The sequence below is a fragment of the Rhinolophus sinicus genome, linkage group LG15 (genome assembly GCF_036562045.2).
Source record: "Rhinolophus sinicus isolate RSC01 linkage group LG15, ASM3656204v1, whole genome shotgun sequence".
Lineage (NCBI taxonomy): Eukaryota > Metazoa > Chordata > Mammalia > Chiroptera > Rhinolophidae > Rhinolophus > Rhinolophus sinicus.
The window spans coordinates 30481257-30504757 of record NC_133764.1 but is presented as its reverse complement, the minus strand read 5'-3'; the positions used below and the strand labels follow the sequence as shown (position 1 = coordinate 30504757).

The window sequence follows — 23501 nt, the reverse complement described above, 5'->3', positions numbered from 1 at the left end:
TCCAGAGCTATTATAAAAGTTGCCCAACAGGCGAGGATAACGTTTACATTACAAAAAATTAGCTTTTCAGGAAACATTTGGTGAACACATGCATTTTGTACATTAAATGACATCTTTGCAAATAACAAAATAAATAAGGTCCCACTTGACCCTAGGGATCTGGGGTTCGTTTCTTTAATAAATACTGACTGAAAGAGCAAACTTGAATGAATCACCAGTTTACTTTTAACCTTTTTAAAGACCTGCAACTTTCAAGTCCTCCCACTGGGAAATTCCCTTGTTTTGAGATAGGACTAGGCCTGGCTGGACCGTCGGTGCCATGTTCACTGAAAGCTCCTCTAGAGCACAGAGTGATGGCAGTGACAGTGGGGGACATACACACACACCTCAAGTCAAATGCTGCATTGCAACCGCCCCCTAACAAAGGAAGAGACCTCCAGATCCGGGACACACACTTCAGGAAACTACATTCTCTGAGGAATGAACTCATCGACTCATTTTCAAATATTACTAGTAAGTCCAGGCCTTGACTTCATATCTAAACAAAACAAATCAAAATGAACTGAAAAAAATAACACATTTTCAAACATAATTGTGTATTGTTTCTTTCTGATTTCTTGTGATCTTTCACCAACCGCCCAGTATGCAAATATACAAAAGTACTTGAGAGTTCAGGTAACAATTTAAAACAATTGTTAAACCAAGGGTAGAAAAATAATTTTCACTGAATCTTAATATTTGTTTCAATTGAAAAACATTATCTCAAGTTTCACAGAAATCCACCAATTTCAGTGCTTTAGGTCTCAGGCCAATTCTTATTATTGAAACGTTTCCCCCTAATGACAGTATTTTAAAAATATTTTTTTTACACAAATATTAAAGAAGTTTGCAAACGGACTATTATTTTCATGTAATGCCTTGCTCTCTTCCTCAAACAGGAGTTTGAGGTCTCCCTGACATCAATTGCTGTCATTTTTGTCATGAAAAACTGCTCAGGTGTTAAATATCTTTCGTATCATGCAACTAGGCATGATTCCAATTAGTCCTGAACGGAAGACAAAATGACAGTGTAATAAGGTTCAATTTGCCTGCTCTTTGAACATGAGATGACATCATCATTTAGCCAATCATTTCTTGCACTTTGGCTTCAACTCTCTATCACAAAAATGACCTCAAATATACAAATCAAGACATCAGGATGCCTCTTAGAGAACTGACTGAGTCAGAAATCCAAAAATGACTTTTCTAAGACATCAAGGAAGAGTTATTCACCCAATAGTTCCTCAAAGATAATTTCTGCCAACATTCTTAGTAATTACATTGAGGCCGAGGTGAAGAGGAAAAGAGCAATATGCTGAAAATAACTGAAGGTATTTTACCTTATATCAATGGAAATGATATTCAGCATGTGGAATAATGGTGTGTTTATTTCTGGGATATTTTACATAGAAAATGAATTCTTCTGAAAACTTTTCATTTTGACCAAAATAACTTTAGAATTAAGCCCAAACTGTATCAACATAAATTGCTTTTGAGGATTCTAAAAGAAACATGTTGTCTAATTATTCCTTGTATTTCTGTTGAGAGAGTCTCCAGGTTTGAACTTGACCTCACTTCTAAAAGGTTTTGACTATCTGTCATGTAATAGGATCCTGACAAGGGTTCCTTCAGAGAAAAAATACTAAGATTGAAGGCTTTAAGATTTACAGATTCATTCCATAAAATGAACAGCTTACACGTAATAGTCCCAATTAGCATCTGAACGTAACATTCACCTATAATAAACCACTCACAACACACTATTTTCACCAACACTAAATGCAAATTCCTAAGCAATTTTTACAGAGATTGGTGTGCCCCTCTGACCGATTGTTACTCTGGGCATATCTCCTTATTTCAGTAATAATGTGAGAACCTAAAGGGAGCCCAACTAAAAAACATATTCGTTTTTTCATTTTACAAATTCTGAAATTTGTGGGAAGGAATTCTATCCCAAATAAAATACTAAGAAATGCATGTCTCTTCAGAGTTGAATTTGTCTCAGAATAGAGACATAACCATGGCTGGTGGCTTCGGAGACAGATTGAAACTACGGGCTGAACCCTGATTTGGATGTACATAGTCTGAGTTATGGGTATCAGTATTTTAAATCTAGCAATGTATTAACAACCCAAAATTGAAAATATAATGGAATTTATGCCGAATAAATGAAATTCAGAGACAACGAGCTCAGATATAAGCAGGTGTGTGGGGCAGGAATCTCTGCTACACTCACAACTAGTTAGGTAACCTTGGGCAATTTACTTAAGCTTTCTGAATCTTTTCTCATCAATAAATTGGAAATACACATGGTCATTTTCTGACCCACATAAGGTCAAAACAGAGTTTCCAAATGGGAAATTTAATCCTTACAGGGTACTAAGGGTACTAGAGGTGCTGAATGAGCTAATGCAACATAAAGGACCCAGCAGACAGCTTGGCATATGGGAAGCATATAATAAATAGTTGTTGCTGCTGTTAAACACTCGCAAGCATAAAAATTCAGTGTTGTTCTAGGAGGCACTGCTTACTAAAACTGAAATCCAAGCAGCATGATTGAAGTATGACTGCAGCAACGTTAAGTATGGCAAATCACTGAAAGAAATGCAAACTGCGATGAGAATCTCCTGGGGAACAAAGAGTACCAGTGTGTCTGTCCCATGCTAGGCAAAGACTCACATATAACCCTGTTCCTTTTTTGCACGTCCAGGTCTTTCCAAAAATCTGAAATCTTTCTCGGAAGAGGCCGTGAGATAAAGAAAGAGCACTGAATTAAGATTACGAAGCCCTGGTTTGCCAGTTCTATGACCTTGGGCACTATAATGTCCTTGAACCACAGGTTCTTTATCTGCAAACTGAAAATAATTGGATGTGGTCATCTCTTCAGATTACTTAATCTGACTCTATTATTCCTGGACACTTAGACACTTGGTAGGACTAAAAGCTTCTTGTCTGGCAGGACACACTGTACACACAGATCTGTGTCCCCTTGCAATCTCCCTAAATTTTCCCCACTGCAGAGGTACCACATTATACTCTCTATTTTAAATATTTCTAGTACAGAATTTTACTTCATCAAGAACCATCTATTAAATGAGAATAAGAGACAGATTTTTTAAAATAATCATTATTAATTGATGTGAAGTTGCTAATTCAAAAGGAATACTTTATATGTTATTATTTGGAAGGTTTGTCTTTAAAACGAATATTCTTTATCTAAAAGTGGACTACATGCCATAGAATGTGGTTTCCATGGCAACTGCCACATTTAAAAAATATGCACAGTGCTGAAGATACACTGTGTAATACTTCTACAAATGGATCATTCTTAGAGAAATCAATTTCCTCGTCTCAGCCTGGTTTTTGTTTTTTAAACTTAATATTATTTTCTCCACAATGAAGACCAAGTTGAATTATTTATAGTAGTTTAATTATGGGTATATATGCTACTCTTGTGCTTATAAGATGAAAATAATTACAGAATTTTAGAATTATAATGGAAAAAGAAAACTAGTGACCTACAAAAAAAGTACTTTATTTGAAAGGGCATCTTCCTATATGTTCTCCTAATTAAGTGCCTAAGAAATAGTATTCTTATACATAGTAATATATATAACAATATATACTATTAAATTCATACATAATAATTTTAGGCACACCACTATTGGATACTAATAAAATGAGATCTTGCCATCAATATGAGGAGGACTTTGGTCCTATTTGGAAAATTCTGTATAACCTATGCTTTTGATGTCAGAGAAACAATATTTTCCTCACAGGCTTTTAAAAGGGGCTTAGTAAAGAAAACCTCTATTTATATTTTAATGTACACAGCAAGTTCTTGGGCTATCTTAAATACAGTGCTTAGATAATATTATGAAACTTCATCTAAAAACTAAATTAAAAATTGTAATCAAGGTTTTACCACCACTCCACTGAAAACGTCTTATTTTCTTTTTGTGAAATAAAAAAGTTAATTGTTAAAAATATTTTCCCACGAACTCTTCTAATATCTGACATTAAGCATTATGCACCTTGCAACAAAACCTTCTTAATACTTATAAACCCCACTTAATTCCACTGCCCTTTCCTCTAATACAAATAATGCGGTGTATCAGGGGATGAGTATCAAAGTGCTGTGTGTACACAGCTGGAAGACCAGGCAACCACTCTGATGTGACTGGGTGTGTCACTGGGGAAAAGAGGGAACATGAAGCGGTTACATTAACAGCAACCGCCTCATTACTCTGGGGGGAACTCTAATTTACAGAGTTTGCTTTATCTAACCAGTCAGTCCAGTTTGACCCAAAGAAATAAAATTATGTACTACCTCAAAACCAAGCTAATGATACTAGTGAAAAAATAATGATGGTGAAATACTATTTAGGTTACGTAGGTAGGATGTGAAACATTTTAGTACAGGCACAAATATCCTATATTCCTGGACCAAATTACCAGTTGATTTTATTATTTCTTATAATTTTCCATAGTGTAAATTCTGAGGACAACTGAATCACATATGAGAAAGAGAGAGTAATAACACACTTGGAAATTAACATCAAGGCATTAACTATTTACAATCTTAGCCACGTGCCTAATTTTTATTTCCTAAAGACATTTTGTAAGGGTTTCTGGGACAGACATACAATGATAGTACTAGAATTTGCTAAGCTCATGACTTAAGCTTTCTTTTGATTCATAATGTATACAAAATTGGATCTCTCAAAGCAGCTGTGTTTGTTGATTTTGAGAATGGAATTCTCAATAAATTAAAATGAAATCTGCTAACTACATTTTGTGAAAGTAGTTAAAGAATCTAAGGTTTTCCCATCAGATTTTATTTCCAAATGTTTTAACATATAGATAACATCATCAGTTATATTGGTCAGTGTCCTTTATATTAAGTCCCATGTCATAAATTTCTCTCAAAATTAGAAAAAAAATATATGAACTGGTATAGTTTTTTTCATTAGATAATTAGAATTACACATTTCATCCTGTTTCCCTCTTTGCCATGGCTTCTAGGCAAGCTCAGAGCCAAAATTTGTACTTAACTCAAGGATTTTTTTTTAAATATCGATTTTCTGATGTGGTTAATATCATTTATTGCTTAGTTGTTATTTTCAATTATATCTTATCTGTTGAACCATGTGTTTATTGTAAAATTCTGCCTCAAATCCTTTTTGAAAGTAGTTGGAATATGAAGAAATTAATATCAAGTGTTTTCAATAGAAAAATGCTACCCCCCAAAAAAGCTGAAATACCATGTATAGGTTTAACAGTAGCGTTCAGAACATACATATTGTTAAATTTGTCCTTAAACAATCTTTGAAGAATGATAGTCAGTGCTTAATCCACTGCACATATACACACACATACACACACACACACACCACTCAGTTCATATAAATAGAGATTTTTATCTTGTGGCCAGATCCCCAAATTCATGGAAAATAATGTTGAGATATAATTTAATATTAAAAAATTAAATAAAAATTATTTTATCACAAATATCTGTTTGGAATACTTTTTTTTTAAAATAGACAAGAGGAAAAAAAGGTGCAGCCTCTTACTGTGAATTAATAAGTTAAAATCAAGATGATCTGCCCATTTATTATACAAAAATCATTCATGATTCTCAGTTTAGGGAATCAATAAAGGCACTGAGATGCCAATATTAGGAAACACCTGTTTTACTACAAATGAAGTTTCATGTATTTTCAGGCATCACTGATAACCTTCAAGTCTGTTGTATCTAATTTGCATTATACTGATGGTGGTTCACAGTAGCTGCTGTACTCCTAGGTACCCTGACTCCTCAATTTGCTTGTACCTCAACAGGTCACGTAGACAGCTGTCCTAACATGGAGACACCCCGTCTGGGGCAGATCACAAAGATTCTCTGTAAATAGTCCTACAGTATTCACACACACCACTCACTTTGGCAACAAACATACATGGTCAAGCAATCTCTAAGTGGTTCAGGGTCCTAAAAGAACAACTAAGGGATCAAGGAACCTATGTTCTATTTTATTTCTAATTCAAAGGGATAAATTGTAGAAATTCTTTTACTACACTGCAGTTCAAAGGCAAACCAAGAATTACATGTAGAACTACCATGTTAGAAGAAGCTTTCCTAGAATAATCATAATGAAAATATAAATTTTCTTTGTATTAAAAAACATGATTAAATCAATCAAATCCTCCTCTAAAATAATTTCAATAAGAGGAATCTGAAAAATGAGCAATATTTGACAATGAGGTTGTGAATTCTATATGTCTTGATAGCTGCTGATCTGGATGCTTTTCCCTAAACATTATGACCTGAAGTAGATACCAGATTAAACATCTTGTATGAGGGTGGTAAATGGCATGTGCATTTTAGCAAATCACAGCATAAAATATCCTACCACTGAAAGTCAAGGTATTAAGACAGAAATATTATAAATGCATAGAATAGCAAAATGCACCAACTAAAATGAAAGAAATGGTCAATTGTCCTTACCTGCATTATTGTAGCTTATCATTTCTTTGTAAAACTGAAATTACCTGAATACTAACTAACCTGTAATAATTATATAGCATATTCACTAACAAGGACTTCCTAGTTAATATATGATTCACTTTATGGTAGGGAGCTATACTTTATAATATCAATAAGCAATATATTACATATTTGGAAGCGGCCAAAAGTAGATTTTTAGTATACTGTCTGCATTCAAGAATATGATGGAGGAAAAGCAGCAAACAAAGACATAGTATCCAAAATATTTCACTGATCCTCTTTGGTTAAATATTTCAAATAGTCCTTTTTACAAAATGGCCACCATTGCTAAACCAGAGCAACCAAACATGAATTGAAAATCAAACCTCTCTGAAACCAAAATAAAAAAAACTATGCAATCCAATATTTAAGATACTTGTGTTCTGCATCATACCACAAAACAGTGATTTGAAAGAAACTTCTATTTTTAAAAGTATATATGCTTACTTTATATTTTTTTAAATCTGTGAATGGAACTCAGGACTTAAAAGGCATTATGTATTAGATTATTTAGAACACATTCATGAAAAGATAATTTGGAAAATTTAGGACTTACCTGAAGGAAACTTTGAAATAATATTCTCAATCAATAACCACAAATAAACACAAATTATTAGCATTTTTGTATATATGATAAGATTTTTAAAAATATAACTTACTGATAAAGTTTTAAAATACAGATTCTCTAAAATTAACTTAGTAGAGCTCATACAGAAAGTCATTTTCATTTTGATCAAGAATGCCTTTAGCCTGTTTCCATTGCTTATTAGTATTCCCATGACAGCAATTCCAATTGTTTCAAGAAAGGCACAAAATATAAGAAATATAATCCTATGTTGCTGTCCTTTGAAAAAGTCATATGGTCCTCATACTTAATATTTCAATTAGAAGACATTCAATTAATAGCCTTACTATACTCTCCCTGTGGCTTAATTGTACGTAATAATTCAAAAATTTCCCTTTTGTTATCATTGGATGAACCGCACCCTATATATGGCAGATACGACATATACAGAAATCACAAAGATTTCCTCTAAATTTGGACTCCACTTGTGTCTGCTCTCCACAACAGTACCAAAATAGTAATAAGCTTTATAAATTAATGTATTTTATTGTATCAATTATTCAGTTCTACTAGGCAAACAGACCCTACACTGACTCAGAACCACATATCTTATCATAGAAGACAATGGTAAGGCTTAGCATCATCTTTGAAGGAGAATGTGAGTTTTAAAATATTCTTAAGAAATTGTATGGCTAACAATCGAAAGATCACCGTATATTTTACAAAGGCTCTAATGAGGCTGGGGGCAAAAATATAACACACGTTGACTGAACAGGAAGCACTTCACTATTCCAGTACTATGTCTATACTACAATGACTACCTTTTTAGTTAGCAATCCCCCATGAAACAGATTACAAATGATTTTCCTATACAAACTTAGGTTATCGACAAAAAACAACAACCTGTGCTGAGTATATTTATATTGCCCAGTCATTATTCAAAAGTCAAAGACTCAAGGTCAAATGAAAAATAACCAATAACATCTATTCTTTGCTTTACCGCCTCCCACCCTCCACGCAAGAAATTAACATCTATTTAATCAGCAGTATTTTTATGTAGAGATAATTACAAAATTGTTCAAACACATATTATAACAAGTAGGAGGTTTATTTCATTGTTTAAAAATTATCTTATCTGGGGAGGAAGGATAAATAGGAAGAAGCTTATGTGAGGTGTGGATAAAATGGTTAGATTTCAATGGGAAAAGAGGTATTTAGACCTGGTATATGATATGGTTTCATCAGCAAAGAAAATTATCTTTTTATTGTTATCAATTGCTCTTCAATTTTTCTTTAATAACATTTCACAGCAATCTCTTCAAGAGGATACACTAAAGGCCTTTGATTATATATACCCTAAAGAATGTATTGTACTACAAAGATACAGGCTCACTAAGATTTTTTTCATCTGAAATTTATAAAGATAATTTTCCATGCTGACAGTGCACATTTCATCCATAAGTTTGAAGAGTCAAATGCTACCACAGCTGGGGGTTATTCTGCCAAATGGCTTCCAACAGGGACTACAGAGATGGAGTCTAGGAGGCATGTGTATGTGCATGTAGGAAAAAGCAACAGACCTGATGGGAAATAGCCTTTCGCTGGAGTCATTTTTATCAATTACCATCTGAGTGATCTAATCAAATATAGAATCTAATGAAAAAAAGCAACACTAGGAAGGAAAAGCAAATATTAAAACAGCTGCTTGATTACCTGCAGAGATTAAAACAAAAAGCAAGGAGTGAGGCTGATATATTTCATAGGGATTTGCTAAGGCTTAGGGGAGGGGTAAGGGGCAGATACCTTAAAAAAATCCATCATGAAAGGAACTGAGACAAGATTATAAAAAAAGGGGCCAAGTTATAGCGCGCCATGGGATTTTTAATCTGGCTACCTGTGGTTTCTGTAGTTAAAGCCTGATTCATCCCTAAAACGGGGGGGGGGGGGGGGGATAGAAGGAAGAATACAAAAAAATCACATTTATATGTCAGTTTTGCAAATGATCAAACAGCGTGCATCAACAAGAATAATAAGAAAACATTAAACGCTGATGACTTTTTAAAAATAGATACCCGTTTTATCAAATATTATTGATAATTACCTGTGAATCTCGTTTCTTGAACTCTTGAATTTGATTTTCGTGCTCCATATTGGCAGCGCGAAGCTGTTTTTCCAGGTTTTCCATTTCCCGTTCATGGTCTCGGACTAGGCTATCCTTCTCTGCGTTATGCTGCTGTAATAGGTGCGTCTTCTCCTGTTCATGCTCCAGCTTCAGCTCTACTATCTGATTGGACAATGAGGAGGACAGTTCATCAACAGAACATCCTTGTCGTCATGACAACTCATGGACAGCTTAATTTTTCTCTAATTTGTCCAAGTTAAAATTTTTATTTTTGCGTCATTATTACCTCACCCTTGAATACTCTCACTTGGGGGGTGGGGTGGGGGATCCAAATCTAATAGTCAAGACAGTTGGGCATATTCAGTAAATCCTAAAATCTGTTGACACAAATGCCTGAACATTGAAAAAAAATTATGTTGAATGCCAGGTATTTCCTCCCCAAGAAGTCGGGTATTACTGATCAGCAATGGTTACAAATGGTTAATAATCAGTACGCTTTGCTTTTGCTTAAATATATACACGTAAAAGCAGCAATTACATCGGTCAGTTTTCTTTATGATTTTCAAATAACAGATCGGAGCTAAATACGCATCTGGATTATTGTATATGTAGTTGTCTTTTTAAAAATAAAATGATAAATTTCAAAGCTCTATTATCTCATTGTCAGCTACGGTATACCAACATAAACAGATGTTATGTGTTCCAGAAGGGCACCTGCTGTGCTGCAAGCTTGCGCCATGATTTCATAAAAAGCATTCTATTCTTAGGATCCTTTCCCAGTCCACTCCACACTGGAGACTGTGACCTTGGCCAGTCTTAGCCTCTCCCTGCAAGACTGAATGGCAGCCGGAGACCAAGGGCCTGGTTGCCGCAGCTTTGATACTAATCCTCCCAGACTGTGCACAATGGCACCCTACCTGGCCTGCAAACTATAGCCAGCCAGGCTGTCTTTGAAGCAGGTGATGAATAGGGGACTGCAGGAAGCCAGCTTCCCCAGTGAACTCCAGGCCACACAGCTGCTAAGAACAGTCACTTGGATTTTTCTTCAGTTTTGGTGGATTTCAGGGGAAAAAACTGCTGTTATCTAGAATATGTTGTGTTATTTTCGGCGTGAGAATCCATCTTCAAAAAAGCTAACAGTAGGAGCCTCCTCCACATCGATCTTGTTTCGTGTAATGAATCACCAGTCTACCTTATCTTAAAGCTATAGCATTCATTTCTCCAGGCACACATGCTGCATTAAATTTCAGAAGTCATTGTCTTTTGAGATTTAAAATTCTCATCCTCAACTTGCAAATTAAGAATCAAAACACAAATTAGATTTGCTTTTAAACACAGGTTTCAAAATCTTTTCTTATTGTGATTTTTCTTAGAGAATTGGGAAATCAACAATGAATTTCTGACCACTCATAAATTCATTACACTATTTAGAGAAAAGTATACTAACTCTCGAATATATACATATATCAGAACAAAATAATGTATAAAATAATATGGAAAAATTTATTTTGCATCTGAGGATAAAGAGACATTCTAGTGAATTTATGTTTATTTAAATTTTAGGAATCTTTTTTCCACATTATTCCACTATTGGCAATATACAGAAAAAAAATAACATAAAAATGTTCTCCTTATATGCTATACCAAGTGTGTAAGTGTATAAAAGGGAAGAAAATTTTTCTTTAATTATTTAAAATAAATGTGCATGTTTTATTATTCTGTGGTTCACACAACTACAATGTTAATCCCAACAAAGGAGAAACTTTTAAATTTTATTGCTATTACTGCATTTTTTTTTTCAGGCAGCCAGTGTATGAATTATTGAGTTAGAATACTTTCAGTTCTAGGACACATTATTATTTCTACTCAGCGTGTTATGATAGCAAGCATCATTATAACAAAATCATAAATTTTACTTAAAACCATTTAAGTATTTTATACACTGAAAGGAAAGAGAAAGAGATGGAAAGTTTTACTGAAATCTTCTCAAAAGCCTCTGAAAAACTGGGAGAATGGATGTGATTGAAAATTGATAAAAAGCAAACTATTTTATAAAAGTCGAGGAAAAAGTAACCAGCTGGCCTAAAACTGAGGGAGCATTACAGATTTTCCCCAAGAAAAGATGCGTGAACAGATGTCGCCATGAGATGGTTATTGATGGTGCCACCTCGCTCTTGGCTCTATGAATAACGCACTTCCACAGCAACGTGCTCTGACTCATCTGGAGAGTTCTGAAAGACTGATCAATGGTCCTGCCCATGCACAAATTTCAGTTTATCCATTTTTTGAAAATCAGGAACAAATCAAATAGATAATAGAATTTCAAGCCTAAACATTGATATTCATAAATTATTAGTTTTCTGTCAGGGCCTGTTGCACAGTGATGATAATTAATGAACATATCTCAAGGACGCTGAAGCCTTTCAAGGTGAAATAGCTCAGGCTTGTTTGCTCAGACCAACACTCCTTGGCTGACTTCAAGATGTTATGAGCCATTTCTGGTCTTTGCCTAGGTTTCCTCACTATCAGCATCTTCTGGCAGGTATGCCTTCTCCTGATAAATGGTAGAGTCCAGAAGAAAAACCATAATGTCCTGGAAATATCTTGAAGATTATATTTATAACCACAAAGGCCATCATCAAGGTGGATCTATGTTTAAATTCAAGGTTTTATTGGTTTCTAGCCCCTTTCATGTAAGTAAATGTTAAAAGAGTTCTTTGGATTTTCCAGTTTGGTCCTTCACTTGTGGGAACATCTCAAAGGTAGCATATCCTCCTTACCTTAGACTACTAGACATTTTGGTTAACCAACAATAAATTCTAATGGAGTTCATGGTGACCAGAGGCGGTAAATCGTGGAGAATGTGAAGGATGTAAAAGTAGAGTGCATTCACTGGGAGGAACGTTGAGTGGTCAGTGGGGTCGCTAAGTCAAGGTGATCCAGAACCTATAACATACGCTGCAGGGGAAATAGGATGTACCACCACCAAGGAACCTGCTTCATGAAGGCTGGCTAAAGAGAGCCCTGTAATATAGGAGCGAAAGCTTCAAGTTCCCTAATCCAAAGCAGTGAGCTGTGGGCCAGGTAACTATACTTATAGTGTCCACTCACAGGTACTGAAGCAGATTGGCATGTCTTCCAGGGACAAAGAAAGTGATTAACCTTCTCTTGCATTTGGCAAGAGAATCTGGTAGCATTTGGCAGTCCCTTGAGATACTGAGCTTGATGGCTCGGTTGGTGGTTGGGGTTTAGGTGAGAAAACAGCTTTAGTCCCTAAAAACTACTAGGTTGATTCACATGCAACTGTTATTTTTGTAGGTCAAAACAAGAGATAGACAAGTGTCCTGCTGCATCTACTACACTACCCATCAACATACTCTGAACATGAAGTCCAACAGTCAAGTTTCGAAGTTCTGAAATCTCTGAAAGCACAGCCCTCTATCACAGACTAAATCATTTCAGTCAGATGATGATGATGTTTTTATTCTAACTGATACTTCATGGAAGTACTCAAGGGCAAGAGCTCATTCCAGGCCCTGAGAAAGACCAAGGGGGAACTGCTAGGTATCCAAGTCTCTGGGGGTCTTGGAATATATACATTTTAAATCCTGGTAACAGTTTTACAGTGAGATTAGTGCTAGCAAATATGGCCTGAACACCTTTTAATAATCTTATAAAGAAAAAGACAAAGGGGATGGAATAAATCATTACTTCTCAGTATACAACAGAGAGAAGACCGACATATCCCAATAATACACTCAATGTCAGTAATTCCAAAACCAGAAACATAATTTATAGAAGTGCTAGAATGCACCCAACACATTAGAAAGGAGGAATTATGGTGCAAATACTAAAACAACTCCAAATGTAATCAAATTATAAAATCTCTAATCTACAAGTCTTGGTATAATGGATAAAAAGCCCCAGTGAATACAAATAAGAAAGTTGAACAGTTTGGAGTGATGTAGAGGCTGCATTGTATAACATTAATCTTAATCCAGGAATCTTCCCTATAACACCCTGACAGTCATTCAGCTGCTGCTGGACTGGTTTTAACAATAAGGGAATAACTGTATTCCAAGGCAACCTATGCCTCATACTAAACACACCTGGCAATGGAATTCCTGGGTAAAAATAGCAGAGGAAGCTGAAAATTGTGAAAAGAACAAAAACAAATGTTAAAAACAAAACAAGAGAACATTCATGGGCAGCAAACAAGGAGAAAGAAATACCATCTTGGCCTTAAATTTCAAAAGGTGTAGTCAAAGAAAGAAAGAGAAGATTCCTACATGGCTTGATGAGATATACTATCATGTCCCCACCTCCCAGAGGTGTAACTGCTGAGTTGAAATTATGCTGGGGAGTATTCCCTGCTTTGGAGAGAAATAGACTGAAGATCAAGCATTTGTTTTCCCCTGTTCTGCCCAGGTAGGGAATAAGAGGGTAAATATATGGGATAGAAATGGCAGTTGGAAAGAGATGAATAAAAGTGAAAAACTGGGGCTGATTCTTCCTGATAGAATCATGGGCTTCAAAGCTCCCATAAAAAAAAGGAGGGAAAAAAAACTCTCAAAAAGAGAGCAAACCCTGATGTAGAACATTAATAAAATGTTAAAAGAGCAGACATCAGTTTCTCTAACAAAAGTTGCTCAGAGCTCCAACTAAGTTCTCCTCCTCCATCCTTATCATAATCTTAAGCAATAGCAAAGTAAATGCAACAAAATACCCATCCCCTCAAACTCAAACTCAGAGGAAAACAGGCTGAAAATAAAGAAAGAAAAGGAGCAAAAAAGAATTCACACATATTATACCAGATCAAGTAGTAGATTTGGATAGAGCTGTTCACATTAAACTCAAGCAAGATTAAAGAAAAAAGTGTCTGGACAACTGTAAATTTATATCAGGGAAATAAAAATGATCTGAGCAAAAAAGGGGGAAGGAAAGAAGAAAGAAAGGAAGAAAGAAAGGAAGAAAGACCATCATTCTGAAGGGGAGGAAAACATAACTTAAAAATCAGACACAATAAGAGTGATAGGAGAATTTAAGAACATGAGTGCAATGAAAGAGAACTCAAAGACATGAAGATAAAATAACAAAACTAAAGCTCAAAATAACTCCACCACAAAATTAATTTTAAAGTAGAAACAACAATGAGCTGAATAAACATGGCTGAAAATTGAATCACTCACATAGACAAGACCTGAGATAATCATAGTAAAGACCCATGAAGGAGGCAAAGAGAAGATTATGTAGAGAGAAAACACAAAAAGAAAATCCATGTATACACAGATATGGCATCAGAAACTGTCCCTGAAATAAATGAAGAGATGAATTTATATATCAAAAATAGTGCACTGTATACCAAGAAAAACTGATTCAGATTGAGAAAAGACTGCCTCAAGCATACTATAACTAAACTAAAACATGGAAAAACTCAAAGACTATAGAACTCAAACTACTCCTGAAAACAAAAATCCTTGAGGATGAAATTCAGGCAACCAAGAGAGATGACTAAAGAAGCTGTACTAAGAGCAACATTTAGTTGCCAAAAGACAGTGCAACAATGTACCCAAATCTTTAGGGAAAGAAAGGGTGACCAGAGTATATTATGCCCAGCTAAACTATCCTTCAAAAATAAGGGTACATACACATATAGTGATTCTCAAGCATGTAAAAATGCAGTGAGTACAACTATGTACCCTTTAAAAAGCTATTTAATGATGATATCAGTAGTCAACAGATGAATCAAAGTAAAGGGCTCAGATATGGAGTTGTGCTCTAACTCCTGGTGGTGAACATATAACTGAGTTAGATAAAAAAAACTAACTTCTATAATATGGTTATGGAACAAAATATGAATGCTACAAACCTCCAAAGTATAAATAATAATATAATTGGCAAAATAGAGTGGTAGGGATGGGTAGAAGGAAGTGTAAACATGTTAATTTAATTTTTTTTATAGTAAAGAGTAAATTAATGCTCTCAAAATGGAACCATAAAATTTAAAAATGACTCTAACCTCAATGTATTTTTAATCTTTATTTCTTACTGTTCTAAGAAATCATCTCTCATATGGAAAAGAAACATTTTCTAAACTTCAGGAATTCCTTCAGTTTCCCTTCGTTCTTTATTTCAATGAATTTCACATAAAATGAAATAAGCTAATAAAAGTGGCACATATAGCATGATCCTGCTTCCAAACAATGGCTTTTGTCTATACATCTACTTACCCTTTTATTTATCTATCACTCATAGAAATTTCTGGAATGATGCTCATATAAGATTAACAATAGTCATTCCTAACGGATAAGATTTTAGCAGAATTTTTGCTTTCTTCATTGTGTGCAGTTACTATGTCGAATAGCAAAAGCTCGCTTTGGGGGAATATTTACTTGTCATAGCGTTGCAAGAGACTTTATCAAGGGTCATGGTCTCCCTTCAAACACATGGGTTCTGGGTCTATTAAATGTGAACTTAGATCTGGAAACCTGATGAAAGACCATGGTGTTCCACTGAAGTGGCGAATTATCAAAAGTTCACTTCCCAGCTCTTAACTATTTTCTTGATGTTGTACAAGTAATACTCGCATTGGTCTCTGTCTCACTTATCTGTCAGACCACCATGTTGTATTCACTATCACCACAGATCCCTTAGGAGCAAGACACCCTGCTAACCTTGCCGCCCATTACAGTAAGTACGTCTACCTTTCATCTGGCATTTTGGTGCCCCATCTATTGTCTGCCATTTTGGAACCCTCCCATCCTGTTGATAGGAGACGGCCCAGTTCCACAGCAGCACTTCCTACTGTCAACACAGGCATACAAAGGAAGCCACCAAAGAGCTGCTCCATGCTTGGTGTCTCTACCCTCAGTGCATTCCTCAGCACCTTCGTGAAGGTGGTATCTTCTAGGCCCTCCCATGGGATAGGTTATCTGGTCTAAAGTAACAAAATCATTCTAATAGTCTCATTTTCCTGAGACTTTTGACTTCTTCCTTAGTACTACACCGAGGCAGTTCTGGCATGTCCATCTTGGATTGAGATAACTGGAATAGGAGAGAAGACCACTTCCTAGTAAAATCACAAACTACTGTAAACATGCTACATTTTTAAAGTTATATACATCAGACTAATAATAAATAGTTCAAGGGCACTTGGCTAAAGTGCTAGCCATTCCTCCCTGTGAAAACATTTGCTTCTTGGTTGTGAAATTTGCTGCAACTTTTATATAGTTGATAAGACTCGTGGCATTAAGAGCCACACTAAAAAACAAGTGCCTCATGCCCTGGTTTTCTCCATTTAAGAGGCAGAGACTTAGCATCCTTAGGTTAGGTCTCTGAGCAGTTTCCCATACGCATTTTCAAAACAGCATATTTGAAATGTCAAAGTAAGTTACCAAAGTCTCTACAGTTCCAGAATTTAGTTCCTGTGGGACAGAGTCTATCGCAAAGTTAGCACCATTTCACTAGATTTGGTGTTGTGTCCTTACTAAAACAATGTTGGAATCTTTTTCTTTTAATGGCAGCTCTATGACATAAAATGTGCTTCTGGACATTGCATTACATGAGCGATAAAATCTCCTTTAAAGATACACTTAAGGACATATATAGACAATCTGCTCTGAGCCTTTGGAATCAGAAGAGAAATACATTTTAGCACAGAAAATACCATAATGTGGTCTGAATTTCTGACTATCTTAATAGAAAGAGGCACACAAAATAAAGGTAAAAAGTTGGCAGTGTGTCAAGAGCAGAAATAGAATTTGTCATTTGTGGGTGGCCATGTGGCTCCAGGATTAGATATTTGTGGCAACAAAAAGAGCCAGCCATGAAACCTGTCAATCAACCATTCAATTTAGTCACACAAGTTCTCTTTATTTAAAAGCTTAATATTACTGTACTAACTGCCAGTAGAGATAGAACAAGGGTCTGCCAGCATATTCTGCTCTTCATTCCGTTTCCTCTCTGGTCAACCACCAACATCCGGGACAAAGGCCTGCTCAAGCGCCTGAAGCTCAGGACAAACTGAGTGAGGGTGGAAGGCTGAGTAAGCCCAACAGTGATTACAAAGGAAAGCTGACAAACGATGATGTGCTGAAAGCAAGTGCCATTCTCTGTGGGTTTCTTTCCCATTTAACACTTCAAAATACTTACCCTGCACCTGTTGGTGATGAGTGACAATAATTACCATGAGCTTTGAAAACTTTTTGGAAAATTTGCTACATTTTCTGTGTTTTTATCTGCCAGATCTCAATTAAAACCCAGGAAGGGTTCACACAGTCAAATGCTTCAAGAAGATTTTTCCTCACGGTTTAATGATGGTCAACTCACAGCACTCAAATTGAGAAAATTCATTAACTAAGAATACACCCTCTTAGACAGAGTTCAACATTTTGGAGGAAAACATGTCTTAACTGTATATTTTAATTTATTTTACCTTATGTCTGTTTCCTCGAAAACACATTCAGTTTGTGTTAATCTGGCACATCACTGCTTTTGAATGACTATGAAATATAAAAATCATCCAAGTTACCCAGCTAGTGTGAAATGGAGGAGGAGAAACAAATCGACTCGTTTATAAATTCCAATACTGGGCTATGGCTTTACTTTCTACTTTTCCCACCTCACCTGCTGCACTGCTTGACAATTACTCTTTATTGTGAATGGAACACGGGGCATTCAGGGGCAATCACTAAATAGAACCTGAAGCAGTCAGAAGAGAACTACTTCATCGTATCACCAGGTTGGCTTCCCTCCCTGCACAGTCTCTTTCTTTCCTGCGGCTTAAACAGATGGCTGGCCTTGCTGCTATCTAAGGTACATCGTTCCCCTGTGCGCTGGATTCTGTGCCCTCTTGCCAAGTGAAGCATGATGGTCTCAATTATCCCATCACTCTCTGCATCATCAACATTTTCTTCTCCATTAGATCATTCTCATCAACAAACATGTTTTTACTATATTTCATTCTTTAAAAGTCCCTTGATACATATCCCTCTAGCTACCACCCCATTTCTCTGCTCCCCTTCCCTTCAAAATTCCTCAGAATTGTTGTTCATGTCCCATTCTCTCTCCACCCATGCCATTCAGGCTTTGGTTCCCACTTTTTACTGAAACTGGTCTTGAGCAGGCAGCTAAAGACCTTTTTGCCAAATCCAATCGCAGCTCTTAAGCCTCCACCGAACTCCCGTCTTGGAAACACCTGAAACAACAATTGCGTATTTCCTCTTTCCTGAGACACCTGCTGCCCATGGCTCATGGGAAATAACACCTCCGTAGTTTCTCCTCCTACCTCACGGACTGCTCCTTCTCAGTTTGTTTTGCTGCTTCCTCAACCTCTTCCCCTTCTCTAATGGTCGGTGTGCCCCTGGGCTCAGTACGGGGACTCCCTTTTGTTTGCTCTACTCACCCGTTAGTGTCTGTCATCACCATTCACCTGGTTGCTCAGCTGGAAAACCTGTAAGTTCCCTCTTTCCCTCACACTCCACTTCACCTCCATTAACGAGGCCTGCCTGCAAAATACATCCCAAAGCTGACCCCTTGCCATCACCCCTACCCACCCGAGTCCAAGCCACAGTCTCTCTGGCCAGACTACTGCAGTCGAAGCCTAACCCGCCTCCCTGCTTCTTCTGCCTCCACGACAATCAGAGTTCACTCAGCAGCTAGACAGATCTTTGTAAAGCATAAACCAGTTCTTACTCAAATGCTCCACTCACTGCTCATCACACTCAGAATAAAATCAAAACTCCGCAGCAGAGTCTATAGAAGCTGACATGATTGGCCTGCGGCTTAAGCTCGGCTCCTACCTAGTTCGCTCCATTCCAGCCACTTCCCAACCCACTCCCTCTATCTGAAATATTCTTTTCTCACCTCAGGTTTTTGTATGGTTTCCTCCTTCACTTGATTCAGGTTTTAATTCAAATATCACTTCTTTAGAGTCCTTCACTGACAACCTTATCTAAAATAGTATCTTTTACTCATAACAACCATATATAAAATAGCTGCTTCACTCACAAACACCTTATCTTGCTTTACTTCATAGCAATTGTCAGCACCTTACATTTTATTTTGAGAGTGAGCATGTGTACGTGGGGGTGTTGTCTCCTCCGCCATAAGTGCAGAGACTATTTTGTTCATTGCCATATCCTAAGCATCTGGAACAGCATTTAGCACAAAGGAGTTGCTCAATAAACATGTTAAATAATGAATGGCTGGAAAGACATTGCTTTGATTTAAAAATTTTAAGGTATCTAGAGAATGGGAATCATCAGTTAGCCTTATCACTATCTAGGAAACATTCTCAAAATGAAGCATCCCTAAAACAAAACATGTAATATACACTTAAACTATAGCTACTGAAAAGAACTGCATTCATCTTTGCTCTCTTAATTCCCACTCTGGATAATGGTGCCATTTGTTTTAACACAAATGAGGAAAGTGCCAAGCCAAAAAAGAAAACAACAACAACAACCTTTCACTAATTATCAATGCTCCTTCTATGAACCCAGGCTCCCAACACTTGGTCTGGACCCCAAGCACCACAGCTGCATAGCCTGGGTCTCTCATTCTGGTGGTCTAACGGGCCAGGGATCTGTCACTGTACCTGTTGCCTGTAGGACCAAGCTGTGCCTTAGAGCACGGCTGCATTCCATGCATTAGCTCGTTATAGAAAGAAAGAATTTGAAAGACTTGTAGCATCATTAGATCAGAAAGTGCATTTCTCTTGATCACCACTGAGGAGCAGAGAGGCTGATGTGTAGTTGAGGCCCCCAAATTATTTATTACAAACGAGAAAAGGAACGCCAAGCCAAAGACGAAAAGGAGTATAATAAGGAGAGCAAGCAGAAGACAAGAGAACAACAGGAACGTACTAGATGTAGAAATCAATAAACCACATGAAGATACCCCCACCCCTTTAGGGGGATCCACAAATTCATGGCCATTAACCTCATCTTAGACCTCAAAACCAAAAAGAAATTTTACCAACTTTTTCTAGTCAGATCCGGGATGCCAACACGAAAATGACTGCAAAAATTCCCATTTCCATCAGCTCTCCTGTCCATGTAATTCCTCCAGGCTCAGCAATGATCTTGCCTCCTATCTCACAAAGAAAATCCTCCAGTATGTCCTCATTTTACTGCTACAGATCCACAAACTTCTGTGCATCTGTCCACCCCTCCTCTTCTCACCAGGCCTGCCCCTCCCCTCCAAAGCGAACACCTCTACCTGTGCTTGGGGTCTGCCCACACACCTCCACCGTCCTGGGAAGCTGGACTAGTGAATATTTTCCTTCTGTTTCCTCTGTCTCTTGCTTTCTACTATTTCCTTTTCCAGTGTAGACTAAATAGTCTAATTTAAAAGAGATCTATGTTTTTAGGCTATTTTACAAAAAAAAAAAAAGCTAGATAACTAAAAACTATTTACAGAGGAAAAGTTGAGAATTACATTCTGTTTTTTAAAATATTTCAACTGATCTTAAAATTTCCCACTTGCTTATTTTGTATAATTCCTGTCTTATCTTTACTACTGTCTTTGCTACCAAAATATCTTACTTTTAAAATAATGGTAACATGTAAGGGATTGGCCCTTCAGTGTTTTTTATAATCAACAATAAGTATTTATTCATTCTGAAGAATTTGACACTTGTTTATCTGTTGAACTACATTTCCCTTTAAAGGCTTTGTAGTGAAAAGAAAAAATATAAAATATAAGATTAAAGAATGACATGATGGAATTGCCAAGAAAACTCTCCATGTTCAGGAAATCCTAGCATGCCTGGTTTGTTGTTTGTTTCCAACTTGAATGAGGTTTGTGAAAAGACAATTAGAATTGTCTTTTTGTTCCAATGGGTTATACAGGAAAGAAACAGGAAATCTTGATGAAAGCTTGGGCTTTACAGGATATTTCTGTGAGTGTTTATCCCATGTGTTTGATGTTTTATGTTTTTCTCCCCATATCTGTAAACTTTATGCCTGCATTTGGGCTAAAATACTTTAAAGTACCACTTTGCTTTTTTCATTTCGTTACAGTTCCTGGCATGATGCTTTCCATGTGGGTGGGGCTCAAAAATTAAAACGGAATAAGGAAACTGAGGCCCAGAAGGCACAAGTCATTCATTTCCTCTGGATGTCAATTTCCTCACTACAAAATGTGAGGATTAGACCAGATAAGTGCCTCTAAAACTTTTCCACCAAAGTATCCCCAGCAGCAGTGAAAATGAATAGTACCCCCCGGGGGATCTGAGGGCATAGCCTGAAGCAGCCTCTGCAAGCTGGAAGTTTCTTTGAAATGTCCTATTTTATCTTAAAAATTCATGACAACTTTGCATTTTACACAACAGGAAAGTCTATGTTTGTTTTAAAATGAGTGTTGCCTCAGTAGTAAAACTACTTTGCTTTCCCACAAATAAGCATGTGAACCCCACACTCCGGGAAACATGCAGGCAGCTTCACAAGTACCCAGGCACTGGCTCACCTCCCGACGGGTCACCCACTGCCAGTTTGAGAAGCCTGGGTGATTAGCATCTAAATAGCCTTCCAGTGTGAAATGCTCTAACCCTTTACGATTTTAAAGTCAGAGATTTTATATTTTTAGAGAAAAGTAAGACAAGATAATAGAAAAGTTGTCACACTCGCACTTGAATGCAAGTGCAGAAGGCAACTGAGAAGGTAGGAGGGCGCCCTGAAGTCAGGAAATCCAGCTAGACAGGTAGGTAAGTAAACGAGTCAGTGGTGGAACAGAGCGGTCCACATCTGTTACGAGACACACAGAGGGGTTGTGGGGGCTGATCAGGCAAAGGAACGGAAAGCCACAGAACACTGGGTTTGAAAGGGACCTTAGCGGGAGCACAGCGTCCTGGACACACTCAAGTGGGAACTTCCTTTCTCACGATTCAGACCACTGCACATTTGAATACTTCTTTAGGGAGGAACTACTTTGAAACCACTCAAAATACTCCTCACAGTACCATCTACTCGCAGGTCCCGTGCCTGCACCTTGGAACTCCAAGGGGAGTCCTTTTAGAGTGGAGATTAAGTTCATGGCTCAGGTTAAGGTTCTGATTCTATCACCTACTAACTGTGTGGGCCTCGGGCCAGTTATTTAACCAGATGTGCTTCAGTGTCTACGACTAAAACCTAGGGGTAATAAATAATGGTACCTGTTTCACAAGACGGGTGTAAGATGGGAAGTGGCTGAACTCATATAAAACACGTAAAAATGGTGCCGGGCCTTCATAAACACCAAGGCTGAAGATATTTCTACGTGGTTGTTTACTCAACTCATTACTTACATGTTTCCCTCTTTTGAAGGACAATCCAGATAATGAAAATATTAAAGAAGGGTCATCACCTTTTGTCTTCCTAACTACTCTGCCTTTACGCTATCCCTGTACAATAACTCAGGTATTTATGCCCACATTTAAAATTAAAACAACAACATCAACAACACAACCTTAAGGTCACATGTCAGATCAGACTTCTTTTAATGGAACTCAAGTGAGCCACTAATTGCTATCACTTAGGAGAGGGAATAAAATTCAGTAATTACAACAGATTAATTAGTTTTTGATGTAGGATCCACTTAATAAGGGATGAAAAAATATAATAATGAAAAAAATTTTTCAGGTTTCTAGAATGAAAAGGTTCAAATACTGTCTTTAGAAAAAATTTTCTTAACTGAGTTACTAAGATACATTTCTCCAGATGTTAAGGAAACAAGGCAAGCAGATTAGACATTCAAGTGAAAATCAGTAGCCACCTTAAACATGCTAAGAATCAGCAGGAAGACATTTTTCGAAGACAAAAGTAAAAGCTTTTTATTAATAAATAGTGGCAGGGTACTGAGAACAAAATTCAAACTCCTTTGCTGCCCCATACGTCCTAGTCCTAGCCCCACTCTCCCTCCTCGTCTCCTACAGCTGGAACCTTCTTCTCTACACTCCTGCTCAACAGACCTTTGTTGTCGTTTTTTGTTCTCAAACACTCCCAGCTTGCTCTCATCTCAGCATCTCCGAATTTGCTCTTTCCCCCAATCTGGAATATTACTTCTCCAGAGACCTACCTCATGGCTGGCCCTTCTGGTTTTCAGGATTCTCAGCGCGAGGGCTCCCTTGACCACCCCTCCCTGCTGTAATCCCCTTCCCACCCTCCACCCAGCAAGGGCTATGTACTTACCCTCTTTTCTTCTTTGCAAATCACTCTTTGCAGTTATTTCATTTTTAATTTAAGGGCTGGGTG

The 23501-nt window shown here is 37.0% G+C and overlaps 1 protein-coding gene across 1 annotated transcript in view; it reads right to left on the bottom strand.

Annotated features, from left to right (window-relative positions):
* CEP112 (centrosomal protein 112) overlaps positions 1–23501 on the bottom strand; it is a 346080-nt gene that overhangs the window by 183378 nt on the left and 139201 nt on the right. Inside the window, exon 22 of the mRNA XM_074319364.1 lies at positions 9250–9432. Within this exon, the coding sequence (XP_074175465.1) occupies positions 9250–9432 (183 nt within the window). The remainder of the gene's footprint in view (positions 1–9249; positions 9433–23501) is intronic.